This window comes from Sorex araneus, chromosome X (assembly GCF_027595985.1).
Source record: "Sorex araneus isolate mSorAra2 chromosome X, mSorAra2.pri, whole genome shotgun sequence".
In the NCBI taxonomy this organism is placed as follows: domain Eukaryota; kingdom Metazoa; phylum Chordata; class Mammalia; order Eulipotyphla; family Soricidae; genus Sorex; species Sorex araneus.
Genome location: NC_073313.1, coordinates 246083548 through 246107670, shown reverse-complemented (window position 1 = coordinate 246107670; position 24123 = coordinate 246083548). Strand labels below are relative to the sequence as shown.

The window sequence follows — 24123 nt, the reverse complement described above, 5'->3', positions numbered from 1 at the left end:
GGTCTCATTCCCCTGATCCTGTAAGAGCTTCCAATCATTGGGAAAGACGAGTAAGGAGAGGCTGCTAAAATCTCAGGGCTGAGTGTGATTGAGTGTGATTTACTCAAGTTACTGGGGCCAACTTGAGTAAATCGACGGAATGACAGTGATACAGTGACAGTGAGAAAATATCATAATTGTCATTAAACTCTTTACTCACAGCAAAGAAGACACTACTTTAGGGGCCAGAGTGATAGCCTGGCCCCAAAAGGTAAGAGGATAAGGTGTTCGTTTTGCACATAACTAACTCGGGTTCAATCGCTGGCACTCTAAATGGTCCCAGGACTTGCTAGGAGTGATCCCCAAGGGCAGAGTCAGGAGGGAACCCTGAGCATTGCCATATGTGGCCCCCACCCCCCCAAAAAAACCAAGTCCACTACTTTGTGTCTTATAAAATACATAATGTAATAATATTGTGAATCTATATAGTCAGTTCCAATATTCTCATAACATAATCTTTTATGAGAAACAAAACCAATAAAGTACATTTGTGTGGTAAAGTTTTTAGGAATTATATAGGACACTAGTCATGAGAATTATACTATCTCCAATAATTGTAAAAATCCGTATATTGTGTGAATGCGATATAAAAAGAAAATGTGATCATACATAAACAAAAATTTAACTAAAGCTACTACATTTGACATTGCATGTCTGAAATTTATAGCTTTTCCCTTTATATAACAATATTCTTTAAATGTCCATTATAGGCAATCTGTACAAACCAGTTGTCAAGTATAAAGATATACTTATGTTGATGCAAAACATTTGCTGCTTTACTTCATAACGAATCCTAAAATGCAGATACACATGGTTCTTGTATGGCTGTTGGGGCTTTCACCATTTCCTTAAATGGAAACGTGTTTATCTATGTTGTGGAAAACTCTGAAGACAAATAAATGTTGAAACATGCAGATATTGTTGTTGATCTGGGCTTGATCCCTGGCACCATATATGGTCTCCTGTGCCCCATCAGAAGTTGTATCTGAGTACAGAGGCATGGGAACAGCTGTGTGTGACTCAAGCACCCTAACAAAAATAACCAATCTCATTTCAAAATATTTAGAAGCCCCTATTACCTAAAAGCTATTTAAAGGAAGTGTCTGATGAGGATAGAGAATTGGGGATTGTTGCTTTTACTGTCAAACATTCTTCCAGAGTGGTTTATTTTACACATTTTAAGGTACAATTTAATATGATGATGTATACAATATAATATATGTAACATATATATATATAAAACACTTCTCCCTCTGGGAGAACCTGGCAAGCTATGGAGAGTTTCCTGCCCACATGGGAGAGCCTCGCAAACTCCCCATGGCATATTCATATGCCAAAACCAGTAACAATGATGGGTCTCATTCCCCTCACCCTGAAAGAGCCTCCAGTGCAGCATCATTGGGAAGGACGAGTAAAGAGAGGCTTCTAAAATCTCAGGGCTAGGACAAATGGAGACGTTACTGAGACTGCTCGAGAAATTCGACAATCAACAGGATGATGATGATGATGATGATGATGATGATGATGATGATGATGATGATGATGATGATGATACAATATAATGAGATCATAAAGGAAATGGATTACTCCATTACTCAGGTACATAGAGAGGTTGCCAATTAGCAAACCCTTTCCTTCTCCTGTATGAAGACATCAACACTGACATATTTTCATCCACTTTCTATTTCAAATATTTTCCATGAGTGTAATGTCACCTTAACCCCACAAAGCAAAAATTGGCTCATAGAGAAAAAAATAAAGTATTTGTTATTACATAATTTGTGGTTCTTCAAAGGATCATAGTACATAACCACATTTAGACTACATCTGTGCTATTAGAACTTCATAAAGTATTCAGTGTGACTTAAGAAAGCCTGCGACTGAAAAACTGGCCCATGTACCTTTCAAAATAACCTTTAAAAAGTTTCCTTCTCTGTAGGATGACATTACTTTGTCCTTTCCCTCCTTGCCACAAGTAGCTTGTCCCGGTTCTCCCTGGAGTTTAGGCTTACCGGAGTCACACCCATCAAGGTGTTCCCAAATCTCTCCCATCCCTTTGTTTAGCTATAATCACTTCTCCATGCTCTCTTCCCCAAAAGAGTTAATCCGAGGCTTTTCCTTAATCTGACTCTGCTAATTTGCAAGGTCAGACCTTCCTAGGATACTGAATTTATATTATATAAGTTAATATTGCCTTTCTCCTCTTCTTGTGCCTTTTGAATTATTTACTTTAAAGCTATGTCTGTTTTGTATAGACACAAGAAGACAATATTATGTTTTTGTAACTTGAATTAATTGGCCTCGAATATTATTCCCTCCCGGGCATCTGCTTTCTCCACTTAAGCCTCAGTTGCCCTCAGTTCCTAGCACCCCAAAGTAGGGTCCCCGACGTGGGACGGGAAGGATCCAGGGCAAGCGGTGAGTTATGTGCTACCCTGGCATCGAGATGGGTCTGGCCAAAGTGCCTAATTCTTAACTATAAGTTAAGAGCTTGATCATAGACAAATGCTGTCATGATCCAATAGTAATTATGAGACTGGGACCCTGCCAGGGATAGGAAAGACTGATCTGGCCTGAGCACTGTAGTCTGAGATTGAGATGGCCCCAGGAAAGCAATTCTATAAGCTTTTTTTTTTTAAATTTTATTTATTTTTAATTAGAGAATCACCGTGAGGGTACAGTTACAGATTTATACACTTTTGTGCTTATACTTCCCTCATACAAAGTTCGGGAACCCATCCCTTCACCAGTGCCCATTCTCCACCACCCGTAAACCCAGCGTCCCTCCCACCCTCCCCAATCCCATCTCCCCCCCACCCCACCCTGCCACTGTGGCAAGGCATTCCCTTCTGTTCTCTCTCTCTAATTAGCTGTTGTGGTTGGCAATAAAGGTGTTCAGTGGCCGCTGTGCTCAGTCTCTAGCCCTCATTCAGCCCGCAACTCCCTCCCTCCACATGGCCTTCGACTACAATGTAGTTGGTGATCGCTTCTCTGAGTTGACCTTTCCCCGGAACGTGAGGCCAGCCTCGAAGCCATGGAGTCAACCTCCTGGTACTTATTTCTACAGTTCTTGGGTGATAGTCTCCCACTCTGTTATTCTATATACCATAGATGAGTGCAATCTTTCTATGTCTGTCTCTCTCTTTCTGACTCATTTCACTCAGCATGAAACTTTTCATGCCCATCCACTTAACTACAAAATTCTTGACCTCCTTTTTTCTAACAGCTGCATAGTATTCCATTGTATAGATGTTCCAAAGTTTCCTCAACCAGTCATCCGTTCTGGGGCATTCGGGTTTTTTCCAGATTCTGGCTATTGTAAACAGTGCTGCGATGAACATACATGTGCAGATGTTGTTTCGATTGTACTTTTTTGCCTCTCTGGGATATATTCCCAGCAGTGGTATTGCTGGGTCAAATGGGAATTCAATATCTAATTTTTTGAGAATCGTCCAAATTGTTTTCCAGAAGGGCTGAACCAGTCGGCATTCCCACCAGCAGTGAAGAAGGGTCCCTTTCTCCCCACATCCTCTCCAACAGCGGTTGCTTTTGTTCTTTTGGATGTGTGCTAGTCTCTGTGGTGTGAGGTGGTATCTCAAGGTTGTTTTGATCTGCATCTCTCTGATGATTAGTGATGCAGAGCACTTTTTCATGTGCCTTTTGGCCATTCGTATTTCTTCCTTGGTAAAGTTTCTGTTCATTTCTTCGCCCCATTTTTTGATGGGGTTGGATGTTTTCTTCTTGTAGAGTTCAACCAGTGCTTTATATACCATTGATATCAACCCCTTATCTGATGGGTATTGTGTAAATATCCTTTCCCATTCTGTGGATAGTCTTTGGATTCTGGTCAATGTATTTCTTGCGGTGCAGAAGCTTTTTAGTTTAATGTAGTCCCATTTGTTGATCTCTGTTTTTACTAGATTGCTTAGTTCCGTGCCACCTTTGAAGATACCTTTATCTTCAATATCGTGGAGGGTTTCGCCAACATTGTCTTCAATGTACCTTATGGTTTGTGGTCTAATGTTGAGGTCTTTAATCCATTTTGATCTGACTTTTGTGCATGGTGTCAGGTCAAGGTCTAAGCCCATTTTTTTGCATGTGGTTGTCCAGTTGTGCCAGCACCATTTGTTAAAGAGGCTTTCCTTGCTCCACTTCACATCTCTTGCTCCCTTATCAAAGATTAGATGGTCATACACTTGGGGTTGTGTGTAGGGATATTCCACCCTGTTCCATTGGTCTACGGCTCTGCCTTTGTTCCAGTACCATGCTGTTTTAATTGTTACTGCTTTGTAGTAAAGTTTGAGGTTGGGGATGGTGATGCCTCCCATCATCTTTTTCCCAAGAATTGTTTTAGCTATCCTTGGACGTTTGTTATTCCATATGAATTTTAGGATTGCTTGATCCATTTCTTTGAAGAGTGTCATGGGTATATTTATAGGGATCGCATTGAATCTGTATAATGCTTTAGGGAGTATTGCCATTTTGACAACATTGATTCTCCCTATCCACGAGCAGGGTATATGTTTCCATTTCCTCATGTCCTCTTTGATTTCATGGAGTAGCGTTATGTAGTTTTCTTTGTAAAGGTCTTTTACTTCCTTGGTTAAGCTGATTCCGAGGTACTTGATTTTCTGGGGCACGATTGTGAATGGGATTGCTTTTTTCATGTCCCTTTCCTCTGCCTCATTGTTTGCATATATGAAGGCCATGGATTTTTGGGTATTGATTTTGTAGCCTGCAACTTTACTGTATAAGTCTATTGTTTCTAAGAGTTTCTTAGTAGAGGTTTTAGGCTTCTCTAGATATAGTATCATGTCGTCTGCAAATAGTGAGAGTTTGATTTCTTCCCTTCCTATCTGGATGCCCTTAATCTCTTTTTCTTGTCTGATAGCTATCGCAAGTACTTCCAGTACTATATTGAAGAGGAGTGGTGAGAGTGGGCATCCTTGTCTTGTGCCTGATCTCAGAGGAAAGGCCCTTAGTTTTTCCCCATTGAGGATAATGCTTGCCATAGGCTTGTGATAGATGGCTTCGACTATCTTGAGGAAAGTTCCTCCAAACCCCATTTTGGCGAGGGTTTTCATCATGAAAGGATGTTGGATCTTGTCAAATGCTTTCTCTGCATCTATTGATATGATCATATGGTTTTTATCTTTACTTTTGTTGATATGCTGGATTATGTTGATTGATTTCCGAATGTTAAACCATCCTTGCATCCCTGGGATGAATCCCACTTGGTCGTGATGTATGATCTTTTTGATGAGTTGTTGGATCCTATTTGCCAGTATTTTGTTGAGGATCTTCGCATCGGTGTTCATCAGGGATATTGGTCTGTAATTTTCTTTCTTAGTGATGTCTTTGTTTGCTTTTGGTATTAGGGAGATGTGTGCTTCATAGAAACTGTTTGGGAGATTTCCTGTTTTTTCAATTTCCTGGAAAAGTTTGAGGAAAACAGGCAGCAGGTCTTCTTTAAATGTTTGGAAGAATTCGCCAGTGAAGCCATCTGGGCCTGGGCTTTTGTTTTTGGGGAGGTTTTTGATCACAGCTTCAATTTCCTTAACATTGATGGGTCTATTCAGGTATTCCAAGTCTTCTTTGTTCAGCCTTGGGAGATTGTAAGATTCGAGGAATCCATCCATTTCTTTTAGGTTCTCCTGTTTTGTGGCATATAGACTTTCGAAGTAGTCTCTAATGATCTTTTGAATCTCACTGGTTTCTGTTATGATGTCCCCCTTTTCATTTCTGATTCGATTTATTAGGGTTCTTTCTCTTTCTTTCTTTGTGAGTCTTGCTAGCGGTTTATCAATCTTGTTTATTTTCTCGAAGAACCAGCTCTTTGTTTCATTGATCTTTCGGATTGTCTTTTTGGTTTCCATGTCATTAATTTCTGCTCTAATTTTTATTATTTCTTTCCTTCGATCTGGTTTGGGTTCCCTTTTCTGGTCCTTTTCTAAGGTCTTGAGTCGTGAAGTCAAGCTGTCTATGTGGGCCCTTTCTTCCTTCCTGAGGAATGCTTGGAGAGCTATAAATTTTCCCCTTAACACGGCTTTAGCTGCGTCCCATAGGTTTTGGCAGCTCGTGTCTTCATTCTCATTTGTTTCAAAGTATTTTTTGATTTCTTCCTTGATTTCCTTCCTGACCCACTCATTGTTCAACATTGAATTGTTTAATTTCCAAGTGTTTGACTTGATTCTCCGTGTCAGTGAGTGGTTAGCTTCTATCTTCAGCGCATCGTGGTCTGAAAAGATGGTTGATACAATTTCTATTTTTCCGATTCTATTGAGGTATGTTCTGGGGCCCAGTACATGGTCTATTTTAGAAAATGTTCCGTGTGCACTGGAAAAGAATGTGTATTCTTTCTTTTGGGGGTGTAAGGCCCTGTATAGGTCTATTAGGCCTCTCTCTTCAATTTCTTCTTTCAGAGTCAGTGTTTCCTTGTTGAGTTTTGTTCTTGTCGATCTATTTAGAGGCGATAAGGCCGTATTGAAGTCTCCGACTACTATTGTGCTGTTAGTGATGTCCTCTTTGAAGTCTGCTAGGAGTTGTTTTAAATATTTAGCTGGTCGCTCATTAGGTGCATATATGTTTAAGAGTGTGATTTCTTCCTGTTGAACATATCCCTTGATAAACAGAAAATGACCTTCGCTGTCCCTTTTAATCTTTTTCAACCTGAAATCTATGTTGTCGGATATTAGGATGGCCACTCCAGCTTTTTTACGGGGGTTGTTTGCTTGCAGGATTGTTTTCCATCCTTTGACTTTGAGTCTATGTTTACTCTGTTTGTTCAGGTGTGTTTCTTGCAGGCAGCAGAATGATGGGTTTAATTTCTGGATCCATTGTGCCACTCTGTGTCTCTTGATGGGTGCATTTAGGCCGTTGACGTTGAGAGAGATTATTGTGATAGGATTTTGTGTCATATTTCTGTGGTATTTGTTGTTTTTATGTGGCTCCACCTTGTCTTACAGTAGCCCCTTGAGACCTTCTTTCAAGTTTGGTTTTGAGTCTATGAAGGACCTGAGCTGTTGTTTATCCGAGAAGTAGTGTATGGTTCCTTCGAGTTTGAGTGAGAGTTTAGCCGGGTAAAGTATTCTTGGTGAGGCATTCATTTCGTTGAGTCTTTTCACTATGTCCCACCATTGTCTTCGGGCTCGGAGGGTTTCCTCTGACAGGTCTGCTGTAAATCCGAGGGGTGCTCCTTTGTATGTAATTTCCTTCTTTGACCTTGCTGCTTGCAGAATTGTGTCTCTATCCATAGCATCCGTCATTCTGACTATGATATGCCTTGGAGTCTTTTTGTTCGGGTCTCTTTTTGCTGGTACTCTTCGGACTCCTTGTATCTGGATGCCTGCCTTCTCCAGCTCTGGGAATTTCTTAGCAATGATGTCTTTGACTGTGTTTTTTTCATTGGGGTTACTTCCCTGTGGTTCTGGTACTCCAATGATTCTTATGTTGTTTCTCTTGAAGTCGTCCCCCAGGGCTCTGATTCGCTCTATAACCATTTTGAGGTCTTTGGCCATGATTTGTTGTTGTCTATAAACTTTCTGCAGCTCATCTTCCAGGTCGCTGATTCTTTCTTCAGCTGTAGTCATTCTACTGTTGAGGGCATCTAGTGAGATTTTTATTTCATCTACCGATTCCTTTATTTGTGAGATTTCCGTTCGAAGATTTGAAATTTCTGCTCTCATTTCTGCTCTCATTTCTTCCTGAATTTTCTTGGTAGACCGTTCCAGCGCTTGATTCATCTCCTCCCTTAGTTTATTGGATGTCTGTTCCATGGTTGCTTGGAGTAGGTCGACTCTCCTCCAGATCTCCTCTCTAAATTGTTTATCTGAGAGGTCATAGATGTGAGTAGCCCCCATTGATGTTTCTGGAATTTTTTCTTCTCCCTCTTTTGGTGGAGGGGATTTTCGCTGCTTCTTCATATTGTTACGGAAGTATAGAGTTGGAGCTCTGTAGTTATTTGTTCCTTTTTCCTTCTTGTGGAAAGAAGGTTCTCTGATCGTGCTAAACTTCCGTTATTAAATGAGAGCTTTTATAGTGTCAGACTAAGCTAATGGCTATTTAGTGTGTTAGAGATTGCAAAAGTGAATTTTCAAAAACATACAAGTACTGATTGAGCTGAGGTAACAAAGAATAACTGTGGCCGCGTTAGCTTTGGCCGCTCTGAGAGGAGGCCACGCCCACTTTTAGACCACGCCCACTAACATACAGGACACGCCCCCAGTGTCTTCCTGCGAGGGCGGGCCGCAGTTAGGGGGCCCGGGGAGGAGCCGGGGCGCAGAGGACACGGGCTGGGGCAGCTGGAAGGTCTCGGGGAGTCCAGGCGGCGGGAAGCGGGGCGCGGGAGGGCGTGGCCGAGGGTCCGGGAAGGTACCTGAGAGGGCGGGCCGCAGTTAGGGGGCCCGGGGAGGAGCCGGGGCGCAGAGGACACGGGCTGGGGCGGCTGGAAGGTCTCGGGGAGTCCAGGCGGCGGGTCAATTCTATAAGCTTTAATGCATCTCTTATTGTGTCCATACAAAATAATTAATATTATGAATTTTTATATGTTTGCTGGCTGAGGAGAAGAGAAACACATTCATGGGACTCCGCCCTTGGGTGGATCCTCCTGCTGAAAAAGAATTAAGTCCTAGGAGAAGCATCCCCTAAGGGAAAGGAACCTTACCCTATTGATGGTGAACACACCTATGTGTACGCCCCAACCCCCTCATGCTGTGGAGATTTAACTAGGTTGTAAGAGTGGGTTGGGGGGCCAGATCCACGGGGCCAGATCCAGAGATCCTGAGAGAGACCGGGAGCGGGAGAGAAGCGCAGAGAGAATGAAATAAACTGATCGAGCAACCAGTCTGGCCTTCTTGCTTCTGTCGCCTTCCCTCGACCAACAGCACACACAGTGGTTCCGGGGCACCGAATGTGGGCGGTGAGATAGAGCCGCCAGGAGAGCCCGCGAGTGCACTCGCCCCTCTGCAAGCTTTAGTTTTTTACATTCTCCAGAGTATGTGACCTCTTGAGGATACCTGTAGATTATCCTTTATGTAATTAACTCAGTCACTCCTTTCTTCACTTGATAACTATGTTTTAAGGTCAACTTTTCCTCAAGCTGTATACTATTCACATAGAAAAGAAAACAGTCCTTTTCCTCAAGTAATTGTAAGCAGTAAATTATTCAGATTTTCAGTTGGATAATTAGTAAACAAAATATTTGCTTTGATTTAAAATACTAATGCCCACCATTGTCTGGAATTCTATGAAAGGAGAGGATAATTTAAACTTTTGTTTTAAGCAAAACTTCTCAAAAAGTTCAATAACTGAGAATACAAGAAGTGCAACCAGCTGAAACATCACATTTAAATATAAGACAAAGAAAATATACAGGAAATAAATGTATGTATAGTTAATTACAATATCACTATGGTTTGTGGGATGTATAATTTCCAAAGTTCCTTGTTTCAGTGTATTTTCATACTACTCCATCCATCAGAGGGGGCTAGTTTCTTGCAAACATTTGCTGGTCTGTGGTTTGCTTTTGCCACATACAAGTAGAATACAAATACAACTTGCTTTGGGTCTGGGGACCATGTACTAAGAGATGTAGCAATCTGTGAATATATTCTTTTGATAGTAATTTTTTTTTAATTTTATTCCCCAAACTGAAAATATTCTAAGGGATATGAGCACGGTTTCATTTTACCAACCTGAATAAATAGGGGGGATTTTTATGCATTGTTGGCACCACACATAATTGCTATATATAATTATAATATGTCTAACAATGCCTTCTTGTAGGTCACTGTGGTTATTACTATGGATCTAGATAATTAAAATAGAATGAAAAACTGTTATAGCCCCAGAAGGATAACAGTCATTCTCTCTCTCAGTCTAAAATACTGAAACTGAAAATGCTTTGTGCATCATCTGTGACCAATGAAAAGGTCTTTCCATAATTTTAGCTATTAAGTAGACCCGAAGAACAAATCAGAAACCTTCTGGAGGATGACAGCTGTTCCACAAACTAAACTACCTAAATAAAGTTAGTTTAAAGCTGAAGATAGAGAGATGCAAGGGCATTAAAGACAAACTAAAATAAATTGAAAATATATTCTACAAACAAAAGTGATGTATTTATTCACGGAACACACCCAAATAGATAAATTATATCATTAAATTATATGTTTGCATTTAATGTAAATGTATGTACTTTTCCTTCCTTAAAAGAACATAGTTAATGGCATAAACATTATCTTTATTTTTAAAATGTCAACTGAATACCTTAAGTCTTTGACAGTATCCTACAGAATAAGCACAATATACCTTTAAAATATAAAAGATGTCAACTTATTCAAAAAAAAACTTTGATTAGAACAGTTCATATGCATGTATCATATTTATTTTAAGGAGAATTTTCTTCATAATTTAATAAACCATAAATTCTTCTGTTTTAATATTCAAAGTTTAAATATAATAGCTACTATAAAATTAATGCTATTTGTTTGGATATATAAACATAAATACATTTATCTCATTGTAAAATTTTTTAAAATATAAGTTCTTTAATCAATATAGAAACTACATTTAATTTGAAAACTAACATTTTAAGTTGCAACTAGTGGCTTTTAAAATATGCTGGCTGACCGGGTTCAATTCCTCTGCCCCTCTCAGAGAGCCCAGCAAGCTACCGAAAGTATCCCGCATGCACGAAAAGCTTGGCAAGCTACCCGTGGTGTACTTGGTATGCCAAAAACAGTAACAGCAAGTCTCACAATGGAGACGTTACTGGTGCCCACTCGAGTAAATCAATGAGCAATGGGATGACAGTGACAGTGACAGTGACTGGCCCATATATAATTTTTTTCTATATATATAATGCCTAACTTCTGAGCCTATCTTAAAGATTACTTAGTCACCCTCTCTTTATTTCTGTTAGGCATCTGTGGAATTTCCTGGCAGTGTATTAAGTATCATAAACGCTTAGAGTAGAGTTGAAAAGAACCCACCTATGTCACAGTTCTCCTGGAAGTTCAAAATCCTTCACAAAGTTAATTGCCCAGCCAATCATTCATTCATGATTCTGAATGAATCCTTCCCTTAGCTTTTCCCATAAAAATAATGACTATTCTGTTCCACATACTCTGACTAAAAGTCTCAGAAGAAGATTCTCCTCCTGTCTCACCCTACAGCCAACCTGGCAGGAAATTATATTGCCTCATCAAAAATAAAAATCCAATCATTTAGTATCTATGCCAGTTTCATGCTAGCCCAGAAAATCTTTACATATCTCCTGGATTATAAAACAATTCCTAGTAGGGCTGCCTTAGCCCCTAAAACCGTCAAATATCCACACAGAAGTCAGAGTTATCATACATACATCAGAACACAGCTCTTGTCCATACCTCTAATTGCTTTTCAACATAAAATTCAAAATCCTCTTTACTATAATGTATGAAGCTCTAAGTTATACCTTCCTTGATATCTAAACATCTGGTGTCATTTTCTCTTCCCTCTCTCCGAACTCACTTCTTGATCCTAAGCAAAGTGTTGAAATATTTGGGGCATGTTCTCACCTCAAGTCTTTGCATTTGCTATCTCACTCTGATTTTCTGCCTTCTCTCCATGGTTCATTTCTTTATTTATTTCGGGTTTTCATTACATGCCACTTTCTCAGAAGAGCTATGGTAATACATTTAAAAACAACCTGAACTATTTTTCCCCTCTTCAGGTTTATATGGCCTTCACACATAGCATATACATGCTCTTTATTCGTTTTTTAACTGTTCCTTGCAATAAATATATGCTTGCTGGGAACAGATGTATGTATAATTTCCAGAACAGCACCTGGCAAACTATAAGCTTTTGTGGTACAAAAAAGTAAATGTAAAAGTAACTTCTTAAAGTTTAAATAAATTTCATCTTCCAAAATCTTGTCATATGCTTTCATAAATTATATGCCAGAGGGGGGCGGGTGAGAGCCCTTCCCGTCCCAGGGAGCCCAGCCCCAACAGCCGACTGCCACAACCCAACCGCCACCATGCTCCAAGCCGCTCCCACATGCTTGGGATGAGCTTCATATACAAGTGAACATATTCCTGGGCAACGTGGCCACTTTTGCGGCCGTGCAACACATCACAAGGCACTCCCTAGTCATTTTCCATACATCTTGGAGAGCCTGGCAAGCTACCAAGGATATCCTGCCTGCATGACAGAACCTGGCAAGCTACCCGTGACGTGTTCAATTTACCAAAAACAGCAAACAACAACAATGTGCTCTTCATGTTCCTGGAATGAGCAGACACCATTGGGCTACTCTAGCACATGACTGGGACAAATGGAGATATTACTGGTCTCTGCTGGAGCAATCGATGAGCAACAGGATGACAGTGATACAGTGACAGTGATACTTTCATAAAAGTATCATACATTAATGAGGTAGTTAATACCTCAAAGTTTGATAACTATTGGTGAGTGCTAAAAGTAACAGATGACTCAAGGGATGCAGGATTTTCAGAGTGTAGCACATCACTTTCAGTTCTTTGATTCCTGCAATAAGGAGGAGGTCATAGAAAAACAGGACTGCCAACAAAAGTCTTAGGGATTGGGCCTGGAAATGATATCTACTGACTTCTATCAGAATAAGTCGCATGTATGAACTCAACTCAGAGACCTCGGAAAGGGGAAACTAGTTAGTGTCTAGCTAGTCTATGATACCACACATAAACCTTGAAAATACTAATGTTTCTAGTTCCTTTTTCAATCCTTATAAGATATTTTAAATCTGTGCTCATGCCTGCTGAGATCAAGGAAGGAAATAAAGAAGATTCATGGAAGAATGGAGGATATTGGTAACAATCTTTAGGATCATACTCTCCTAAAGTATGCTCCTACAGGTATGCAGCATTTGAGCTGGGGTGATAAAGATAAAAATCCAGCTAACAACCTGAATGCCCGAGAACAGATGACTGGATAAGTAAACTATGATACATCTACACAATGAAATACTATGCAGCCACCAAGAAAACGAAATCATGAAATCTCTTTATAAATGGAAGGACATTAAGAGTATGATGCTGAATGAAATGAGTTAGAAAAGGAGGGACAGACATAAAATGACTTCACTCATTTCGGGGATATAAACAAAAACATAGTGTGAGACTAATATCCATGAACAGCAGAAATAAGGGCCAGGAAGACGGTTGGAAGCTTGTCACATGTATAGGATTCAGTTAGGCTACTATGAAAATGATATTTAGAAATGATCACTCCTGACAAGAATTGAGTGCTAGAAGTAGATAAAGGGATATATTTGATAACGTGTCAGTACCTGTATTACAAACCATAATGCCCATAATGAAAGAGAAAAGAGTTTATCAAAATCAAGAAGATAGAATATGAAGTTTTTTAGGGGGGAAACGAGATTTCTCTGGGGGCATGATCATTTTAGAGAAGTCTATTAGATAATCAAACTCAGAGGACAGGTCAATGAAACTGATAGTACCACAAAATTGTTAATGGGAGAGTAATACGAAAAGTCTGAGGATGATGTGATCATCTAAGCAAATGTAAATTCTGAAAAATTAAGTCATGAGGCAAAATTGTAGGGCCATCTATCAACCAGAAGTCTAGCAGAAGAGCAGCAGCCCTACTGAAGACATATGCTGCACTGTCAGGAGATCAGTCAGATACCAGAATCATACCAATAATGGGAGTCCAGAGAGGAGAAACAGGATGGTCCATTGAATTTACTGAAACTAAGAAGTGAAGAAAAGGAGAGAACAGTCAATGTGTCATATGGTTCACACAGAAGTGACAAATGATTGACAAGAGTAATTTCAGAGCTGAAGAATAGAAGGACATAATGTGAAAAGCAAGTGGGAGTTATTGGCCTAGTTAGCATCTCTGTCAACAGTTCCAGTGAAAATGATAGCATATTGAGTGGGTCTGTGGACAGGAAGAAAACAATACATAGAAGTTACTAAATAACAATATTTGGGCTTATGGGAAACGGCCTGCAAACGTAGAAGAAAAATTATACCTACCAAATTAGAAGTTTAAAAGAAAAAGTCTCTTCACTAATGATTTTTAAAATGATTTGGGGTCTTTGACCTATAAAATTGCATTGTATAAAAAAATACAGATTAGAAAGACATTAAGAAATTTTAAATTACCTGGAATTTAAAATGCACTCATTTTATTATAATATTGCTAGAAAATAGCAAGTATACATTAATAAATGTGTTTTTCCAGGAAAGAAAGATATAATTAACAAATTCAAAATCTATGTACAACCTAATTATTTATCTTAATGTCCAAGTTAAAGTAATTATTCCATGCCTGGCTTGTTAGGAGAGAATATGGGATGCTGGCCAAAATCTTAGGTCATAGTTGTAGCTTACTAGTGAACTAGTTGCCCATTTGTGAAAACAAAATATTTTTCCTATTTTGGTGAAGAATTAATGTGTTGTGTATTCATCAGGTTGTTTTTGTGCTAACCAAACTTGATATAAATTCTGTTTTTCTCAAGATCTCTGAGCCTTCTTTGTATCTTTAAGTGATAGTGCTTGTATTCTCACATATAGATGGGTATGGAAAAGGAATAAAAATCTGGAAAATAATAGCTGTATCATAAAATAAAGGTCTCAGAGATAACACATATGATGAACAGAAAACAACTGAATCCTGGAGTTATTATAAGTGTAGGAAAATACTTTATTTGGTATATTTTATTATTGTATTACTATTATTATATTGATAGTTAAGCAATCACAAACTATATCAAACCATATCAGAACTTTATTACCATTGATGGTAACTGATAAACTAAAAATAAATCCAATCACTTAGAAAAATTTGTGAAAGTTCTTCGAAAAAACATGCAATTGATTCATTAAATATTATATTAAAGAGCTGTAAGTATCAAGATCACATGTGTGTTTGTGGAGTAAGGGGGTTGGGTGACTTGATATTTAGTATACAGAATATAAAACATAACATTTTTTAGAGCATAAAAAATTTGCATTTGAAATTTATACTACATAAATTTCATAAATTTATTACATAAATTTCATAAATGTTCATAAAGGTAGTGATGTTTGCGCAGGAAAAAAAAAGGTAGATTAGAAGAGGTAAGGGAGAAATAAATACAGGACAAAGAAGAAATGGTGGTCTAAGAAGGAAGAAATTGATGACCACTCAATAAAGACCTAGGCAAATTAACTGTCCCAAAATCACTGTTTAATTTTCCCTGGAGCTATAATCCTCTAGAAAATTAGTTGCATTATTTCTACTAGTGATTGATTGATTGAATTTTTTTTAACTGCCTAACTCATAATGCTAGAATCTTGTCCTCTAATAGACTGTATGATGTAACAATTACTTTACTTGGGATATCCCTTGGATTGCAGCACTATCAGGACAGTTGTCTTCCTAAGTGCTGCAACAAATTAAATTGAAATCCAGAATTATCTACAACTAAGAGTTAAGCATTTCCCTCTATCTCTCTATACATTTTGACTTAGTAGAATATTTTCCCCCACTACCACTTAATTACTGGACTGAAAAACAATTCCCACTTCTTCATAAAATAAATGTTCTCACCACATTCAGTCAGTGCTCAGATCATGCCTAAGTATATCAACAGAGACGATTCCTACCAATCAAGGTCCATGATTACAGACAGAAAGAAATCTATTCCCAAACCTTCTTATAAGCCAGTTGTGTTTGCTATTATAATATAATTAAATATGAATCAAGAGGATGAAATATAAGTGTGATAAGGAGAATTGCTGTCAGTGAATATAATGCTTTGGAAAGGTAGAGAGAGCATTATCTGAATTTGAAGTTCTTGATTTAGATTAAGGAAAACACAAAATTGAAATTCTAGATGAATTATTGGTATCACTTAAGCACAAAATATGGTGTAGAATTCCAATCAATAGTCACTTAATCAAAGACAAAAGCATGGCCTTACATCAAAAGTCTGACATGTGAATATAAATGCACAGTTTTAAGACAAAATGGAGTACTTAAGGTATGAATGCATCATTTTTATGTTTCCCTTTACTAATAGACCCTTTTAATTCATTACCCAACCGTTTTTGTTCATGCAAGGTAAAATTATACCTGCTGTGCTATTAAGAAATAGATCATAGACATATTCTTATTATATGGAAAATAATTAAACAGAAAGTAGAAGACAAATACAATTGTTAAGAGCAAAGAAAATGTTGCTAACTAAAATTTTTCTTAACACAGGGAAAACATAAGTATAATATTATAGTTGGTTCATATCCTATTCTGAGTTCATTGTCCTAATTAAGTATAATTGGACCATATATACTATTTTCACATATTTTATTTTATGAAATCAAAGGTTTTTGAAGATCAATAGCAAAAATTTTAATTACATAAACAAATATGGGGAAAGAACATTGTTTACTTATGCCATAATCAATGCTATACATCTATGATATCTACCCAAGCTAACTGCAATGAAATATAAAACTATATATGGAATGTTTACTTAAGGATTCTCTAGAGATATTTTATTAAAATATAAATAAACCAAAATTAAATTTAGAAAAATTTGAAGTGTTCCTTAAAAATAAAAATAGATTTATTAAAAATGCATTTTAATAAAAAGTTTGTATTGTTTTATCTTTAAACTGATGTGATTACAGTTCTCAAAACTATGTTTCTCAAACCAAAGCAAACAAATGATTTCTCAATCAAAGTACTTGTAAGTAAAATTAATGAAATGCATAATCGCTGAGATCTTTTATTAAAAATAAACCCTAGAGTCCTCCCTAAAATCCATTTATGCAACATTGTCCGTCGAACTGCAACCTCTGAAATCCCGGAAGAGTGCACTTGGTCTATACTGCCACCAAGTGCCTGAAGTCATTCTTTTTCAGATTCTAGCAGAGGTTCTAAATAGAATAATCACTGCTACACCTAGCACTTTGGAAACAGACTAACAGCAAAACATTTCGGCCCTGAATGTTGAAAAAGGGCAACACAATTCAGACATACAATAAAATATCAAATGTAAGAATATAAAAATCAGTGTTCCTACCAGGTCACAGGAAGTTGATGAAGTCTAAATACGTTATTCAGCGTGAAGTCGTATTTCCCAGAAGTGTTGTCATTACTCACAGTCAGACTTGAATTTTGATCTATATCAGTAGGATATTCTGACTCCTAGAGAAATATAAATTGATCTATGTTTAGTAGCCAGAACACTGCATACAGCAAGACAAGCCTTAATTAATACAAAGTCACAGCATAAATATTGTTATATTTTATAAGGACTTACGCTCTCTTAATTTTAACAAAATATGCAAAAAATAATAAATAGGTCATACTTATTTCCATTTTTAACTGAATGCTATATTGTCAAAAATACTTGAAATATTTTTCAGAATTGCTAGCAAAAAATATAGCTGTCTTATATTAATGGTTCTTTGTCCATTTTCAGTATGTGCCTCTCACCAAAATTACTATCAATGATATCTGTGATTATTCTTTTTTCTTAAATTTTCAAAAATTTTTTGTGATTTAATTTTTTTGTGATTCTTATACTATTGTTTTCTACAGATCATGGACTAAAAGTATTTTGTCATTGTTAATTAAAAAAATGAGCTGCTTTGTTAACTGTAGTTTCATTTTTTTATTATTTGAAAATCTTTTTTTGACTGAAATACCATGAAATATAGTTACAAGCTTGTTTATGATTGGGTTTCAGTCATGCAATGTTACAATACCCATCCCTTTACAGGTGTTCAATTTCCCACATAAGAATCATTTGTGGCAATGTCATTTATTTCATCATCATCATCATCATCATCATCATCCCGTTGATGGTCGATTTTCTCCAGCAGTCTCAGTAACGTCTCCATTCGTCCTAGCCCTGAGATTTTAGAAGCCTCTCTTTGCTCGTCCTTCCCAACGGTGCCACATTGGAGGCTCTTTCAAGGTCAGGGAATGAGACCCACCATTGTTACTGGTTTTGGTATATGAATATGCCACAGGGAGTTTTCCAGGCACATCCATGCGGGCAGGAAACTACTGTCATTTATTTAATCATTCAAAAATATTTATAAGTATTACTTTATTCCATGTATTATGTAGGGAAAAGGTTTAATAAGTGAACAAATCTAAGAAAGTCTTGCCTGGGCAGAGGCTATATTGCTATGAATTTTAAAATATATCCTCAGAGAAGGAAATTGGAAAGCCGATTTTCATAATGAAGTGCTTTTCCAGATTAACAAAATAATACAGTCATATGAAGTTTCACATACTTCATTATAAAGGGAAAACACTCAAACATATCTTATCAACTGACATAACTACTGACACTGAAATATCTCCACTTTCATTTTAAATATTTTTAAATTAGACCACTGTCATCCCCTTGCTCATCAATTTACTTGAGTGGGCACCAGTAACGTCTCCATTTTGAGACTTGTTACTGTTTTTGGCATATTGAAATTAGACTACCCTCAAATATCAAACTATTTTTATTTATTTAACATTTTATTCATGCAGGTTCCATTTTGAGACTTGTTACTCTTTTTGGCATATTGGAATTAGACCAGCCTCAAATATCAAACTATTCTTGTTTATTTAACATTTTATTAATGCAGGTTCATATGCTTAGTCTGTTTTGGAAAAAGTACATATTATAGGTATTTCATTGATTAATCTACTTTTTTCCATATATGTGATGCTGTTTTGTTTGCATTTTTTGCAGTCTCCCAAGTACTGCTCAGGAGATACAGGAACATGACCCAATTTTATCTATTTTGAAGTGTGCATCCTAACATGAAGATACCATGAACAGTAAGTAGGATACATACCTACAAAATAAAATATCCATATAAAATTTTTGTTAATTCATATATAAAACTGTAGTACATACTCAGGTACATTTATGAAAACCCTTGATTAAACTTGTTTTATAAATGTTATTTTTTTTGTAATTGTGTAATTGGAACTTCTATTTTCTCTTCTGTGTTTGCTTTATATTAGTAATAATGCTTGGGTTTGAAATAATATGATCATAAATGTTCACGTTGGGAAATAGAACAAGGTAGATCAGAGTCCAAGTAAGTGATTTTTGACTCGATGTAAGCACCTAGGACCATAAAGTTGTGACTTTTATAAGCACTGTTAAACTAATTTAACAAGATATTTAATGATATCTAATCGGCTGGGCTTAGTAAAGCCTAACAAAATGTGGGCTATTTGGTAAAGCTCAGAAGAACATGTATAGAGGATAAAGAAAGTAAAATGTACCTCAGAGAAATGCTTTCAAGCTAATATTACCCTTTTGTTGTATTAACTAAGCACAATTAGAAGTTTGCAATGTCTCTTTTCTGTCAGTGGTTATTAATCCTGACTATATGTAGCTTTTAAAAAAAACTACTCATTACTTAGTCCCATCACAGACCTACTAAGTAAAACTTTGGGGGGCAAGACTGACATTTATTTTAAAACCCACAATTTGTAATACATCAGGATTGAAAATCCGGCTATTTCCTAATAATTCAACTTAATCACATAATAACATGTGAACTTCCCCAGATATTAATATGTGACAATTATTTAATAAACTTTCTGAATAGTGTTTTCCCATCTGTAAAACACTACCAAATTATAAACTTGGCTAGTAGTCCATGTAAGGATTGAGTGAAATAATCTATGTAAAGCACTTATCATATGCTTGGTATTTAATAAATCCTAAAAAAACTATTTATGCAAATATTCTTACTATTTCCATGGTTCATTTCAACTGGCACTATTTCTTATCCAGTCATTTAATATACCCACTATCATAGTATAATTTAAGATTTAATAGACCCAGGATATTTATCAAAGAAACATGATTTAAATAATACTATTAGGATCCTAGTGTCATATCCAGTTAGCATTGGATCTCAAGCTGTCTGAGTATACCCTTGATCAAAGGTGCTCTCGCTTCACTGGAAGTCAAGATTAAAAAATAATATTGCTGGTTTCCTCTTCAAACCTGTATTTTCCTTGAATAAGTATCTTGCATACTTGTCTTTATGTTTCATTACTTGCTTATTTCCACTCTGAAGAAGCCTATGTTCTCCTTTGAAAATATTTCCCCGTTCCAGTGGGTAGGGCATTTGCCTTGCACGAGGCCGACCTGGGTTCGATTCCCAACATCCCATATGGTCCCCTGAGCACCGCCAGGGGTAATTCCTGAGTGCAGAGCCAAGAGTAACCCCTGTGCATCACTGGGTGTGATCCAAAAAAAACAAAAAAAAAATTTCCCCATTCTCTCCTCTTACATCTTTGTAAGTTTTGTTAAATAAAAACTACCTTGCTTCACTATAATAATAATAATAATAATAATAATAATAATAATAGTAGTAGTAGTGTAGCACTGTAGCACTGTCATACCATTATTCATCAATTTGCTCTAGCGGGCACCAGTAACATCTCACTGTGAGACCTGTTGTTACTGTTTTTTGCATATTGAATACACCATGGGTCGCTTGCCAGGCTCTGTCGTGCAGGTGGTATACTCTTGGTAGGTTGCCAGGCTTTTCAAGAGAGACAGAGGAATCGAACTCAGGTCAGCCTCATGCAAGGCAAATGCCCTATCTGCTGTGCTATAGATCCAGTTCAATAATAGTAATAATTATTGTAATATTTATTGTAAAAATAGTAATAATTGTATTAATGGTAAGGTGATATTAATTCACATTTGTATATTAATATTATTAATCATAACATTGTTGCTTATATTCAAAGCATAAAATGACTCTCTTCTTTTCCCTAGACATATCAGCTAGGCATACTCTACATCTATCCCTTATGGGAAAGAAAAATAATCTATATGACTCCCTCACGTCCTTTTCAGGTGTCCTGTATCCACATCATTCAGCTCATTCAGAACATCGACATTATTCAGAATCATTCCCTTTCCTTTGATTGCACTAGTATTCATGGTAATTTCCTTAGCTGGTTTTGAACCTAAAATTGAAAACAGTTCACTGCAGAATTTAAACCTTTTGGGCTACACTGTCAGGCACTGAATATCAGATGACAAACATAAGTAGAATACCCTTTTTCATTTCAAAAACTCAGGCTCATGAGAAGGAACAAATGTAAAATAAAAGACTATTGAGAAATGCTAGAGAATAAATATGTAGAAGTCAGAAAGGCAAACAAATAAGTGTAAATACTGGACTTTAATATATAAATTTTATTAGTTGTAGATATTACATACTAGATAATAAACAGATCAATTAAAATACATTGGGGTATGCTAAATAAAATATAACATTGACTCTAGTAATAATAAAATAGATGAGGCCAAATAAAAGATTAATGTGGAATTTCATATTAAAGATAAGTATTTTTTATTCTGAGATAAAGATAAATGAGATAAAGCAAGATATATATTCCAAGGTCTCAGTCATAGCATTATTGATAAACTTCCTTCTTTTTGAGAAATCTTAGTACATCACCTTGATTTACAAAGTGATTCATACTGAGTTTTAGACAGTATGAATGTTTCAGCTCTGATCACTTTGGCTTGGGGCCCATACATGGCAATGCTCAGGGGTTACTCCTGGCTCTCCACTGAGGAATCACTCCTAGTGGTGCTTATGGGACCATATGGAGTGCCAGGGTTGATAAAATTCTTAACATATTCTATGTAAATATTTAATCTGACTCAAAGAAAATCAATGATGATTTTGAGAACTCTCATAAAGGTTTGCTAAAATTAAGGTTATAGATATCACTCATGGGAATGGACATATGACTTGCATGTACAAGGCCCTAAGTTTGATTCCTGGATCTACATGGTTTAATGAAGACCACAGGGAATAATACTGCAAACCTCGTATCTCTGGGCTGTTGCCCCACATAATATAACAATGAACAAAAATTTAACATGTAAAACAAACTAGACAAAATTTCACTGAAGTTTATAGTATCTTAATTTTATAGCTAAGACTCAAGAAGTAATCCAAATCTAAACAAGAAATCTATATCTAAGTGACTCGAAGTCTAATGAATATTTCATATAGAAACAATATTTATACAAAATGATTAAACAAAAATAGAATATTTCTTTAATCACTGAATTATTAAATTCAAACAGCTATTATTTTTACTAATTATAATAGTGCAAATATATAGAACTTGGGATGCGTTTTAACCCATTTAACCTCTTCAAATACAATACTAGCTAGCTCTTGTTATCTGTCAAAATAAAATTTGACTTTGCTTGTATGTGCAAAGTATTTTTGGAGAGAGAAACAACTTTAATGTTCATCAGCAAAGAGGTAGTAAATGGGGCGGAGATTCAAGTCATGAAAGAGAATTGTTTTTATAGCAAGTCTCTCTTTACTATTTGAATATTTACCATAGGTTTATGTATTTTTTTCTTAATTTTTCAAAAAAAAAAAGGAAAATAACCTATACATTATTGTTCTTTATGGCAGGTATTTTCAAATAATTAAACAGCTCATGCCATACTTGTTTAAAAAATAAAGATTCAAAGGACTCTTCAAAATAAAACAATTTCAGTAGTTATTTGGGAGACTCTAATAATTTTTTCTACATTTCTAAGCCTCTCCTTGCAGTTAATTTGAGTCATCTTGACTGGGTTCAGATAAACAAAAGTATTTTCTGAACCACTAAGTCCTGACCACTAAGTATCACAGCATTTCTTACCATTTCTCTCTCCCTTCACGGTAACTGGGGGAGGACTATGTTCCAGATAGTGAAGCTACAAGGTGGCTGCCCCCAGGCCTGGAATCACTGAAGACAGCACAATGCAGAGTGACATCACCTACCAGCTAAGAATGAAGCTTTCTTGTGAAAGAATCTGAAATCTTGACCTCATCTCCTACAGCAGTAAATATTGTTTAAACTGGCTAGTACAGTTAAGAAATAAAGATGATTATTCATAGGCTACTTAGATCATTTTTTTAAATACAAGATCAAAAGATGAACGTTAAGCTATTTTTTTTAAATAATGTTTGAGAGGCATGGATGATAGTTTAATAGACTAAGCTCATTCCTGGCAGGCACAGAACCCTAGGTTCAATTACTGGCACTGCATGGTGTCCTGAGTACTACCAGCTGTAGCCCTGATGGCCTCAGCACTACTGAAAAGCACCCACCAATATTATTTTTGCTATATTATTCTGTCGTGGTGCTAAAGCCGAATATGGAGGTGAATTTAACAGAAACAGCATTTCCTTGTATCATCCTTGTCCTCATTATTTCATTTATCATTCAAGTGGTCTACCGAGAAACTTTACACATCACTACCTAGGAATGAGTGACAGCTGACATTTTCAGCAAGACTTGATTGGACTAATTGACATTCACAGCCAAAGTATAAAAATGCGAACAAGGCAGGGAAAGTGTTTCTTTCTTATGCAGTTGTTCAATTTCTTGACCTTTATGTTAGATTGCACCGTTGTGGTCTAAGATGACAGGGAAAACAGTTATATTTATAAAATGCAATTTTACCCCTCCCCTGAAACTCCACTCAGCTACGTACCTTCAAGTCTAGGGATCAAGCTTTCTGTCCTATGCCATCAGACTCCAGCCCTAGGCCAGGGATTAGCAGCAGCCATTACATATATCTTATTTTGGGAACAGGTGGCATGTGGCACTCCTATGTCCCAGGCAATTTAGAGCCTTAAATCTCATTTAACTTAACTGAGTAATTAGCTGAGAGTTTCAGGGCATATTCAAACAGCAAAGCATGGTAAGGAAAATAACCTCAATAGCAGATGTAGTATAAGTAGATGTTTGGCATAAACAGCAGATCAGTTTTCAAGTAACTGGGAATCCGAACTTCCTCCACTAAGTCCCATAAAACTTGAAGAATAATGGGGAAATGAAGACACCAGCTGCAGTTGCAGAAAGGGACAGAAACCCAGGCAAGTCCCCAAGACTTCCTTGTATCTGGTACATGAGGATATAAAATCAACAATCACTGCACTGGCAACAGAAATTAAGCAAGCATTTGCCAGAAAAATAACATGATCACCAGATGAGAAATTTAACCAACTGAAAGAAGAAATTTTTTAGAGA

General features: G+C 36.8%; 1 protein-coding gene across 1 annotated transcript in view; it reads right to left on the bottom strand.

Annotated features, from left to right (window-relative positions):
• The window catches only part of SPAG16 (sperm associated antigen 16), a 984605-nt gene that overhangs the window by 815000 nt on the left and 145482 nt on the right, over positions 1-24123 (bottom strand). Inside the window, 1 exon segment of the mRNA XM_055121268.1 lies at positions 17102-17223. Coding sequence (XP_054977243.1) covers positions 17102-17223 — 122 coding nt within the window.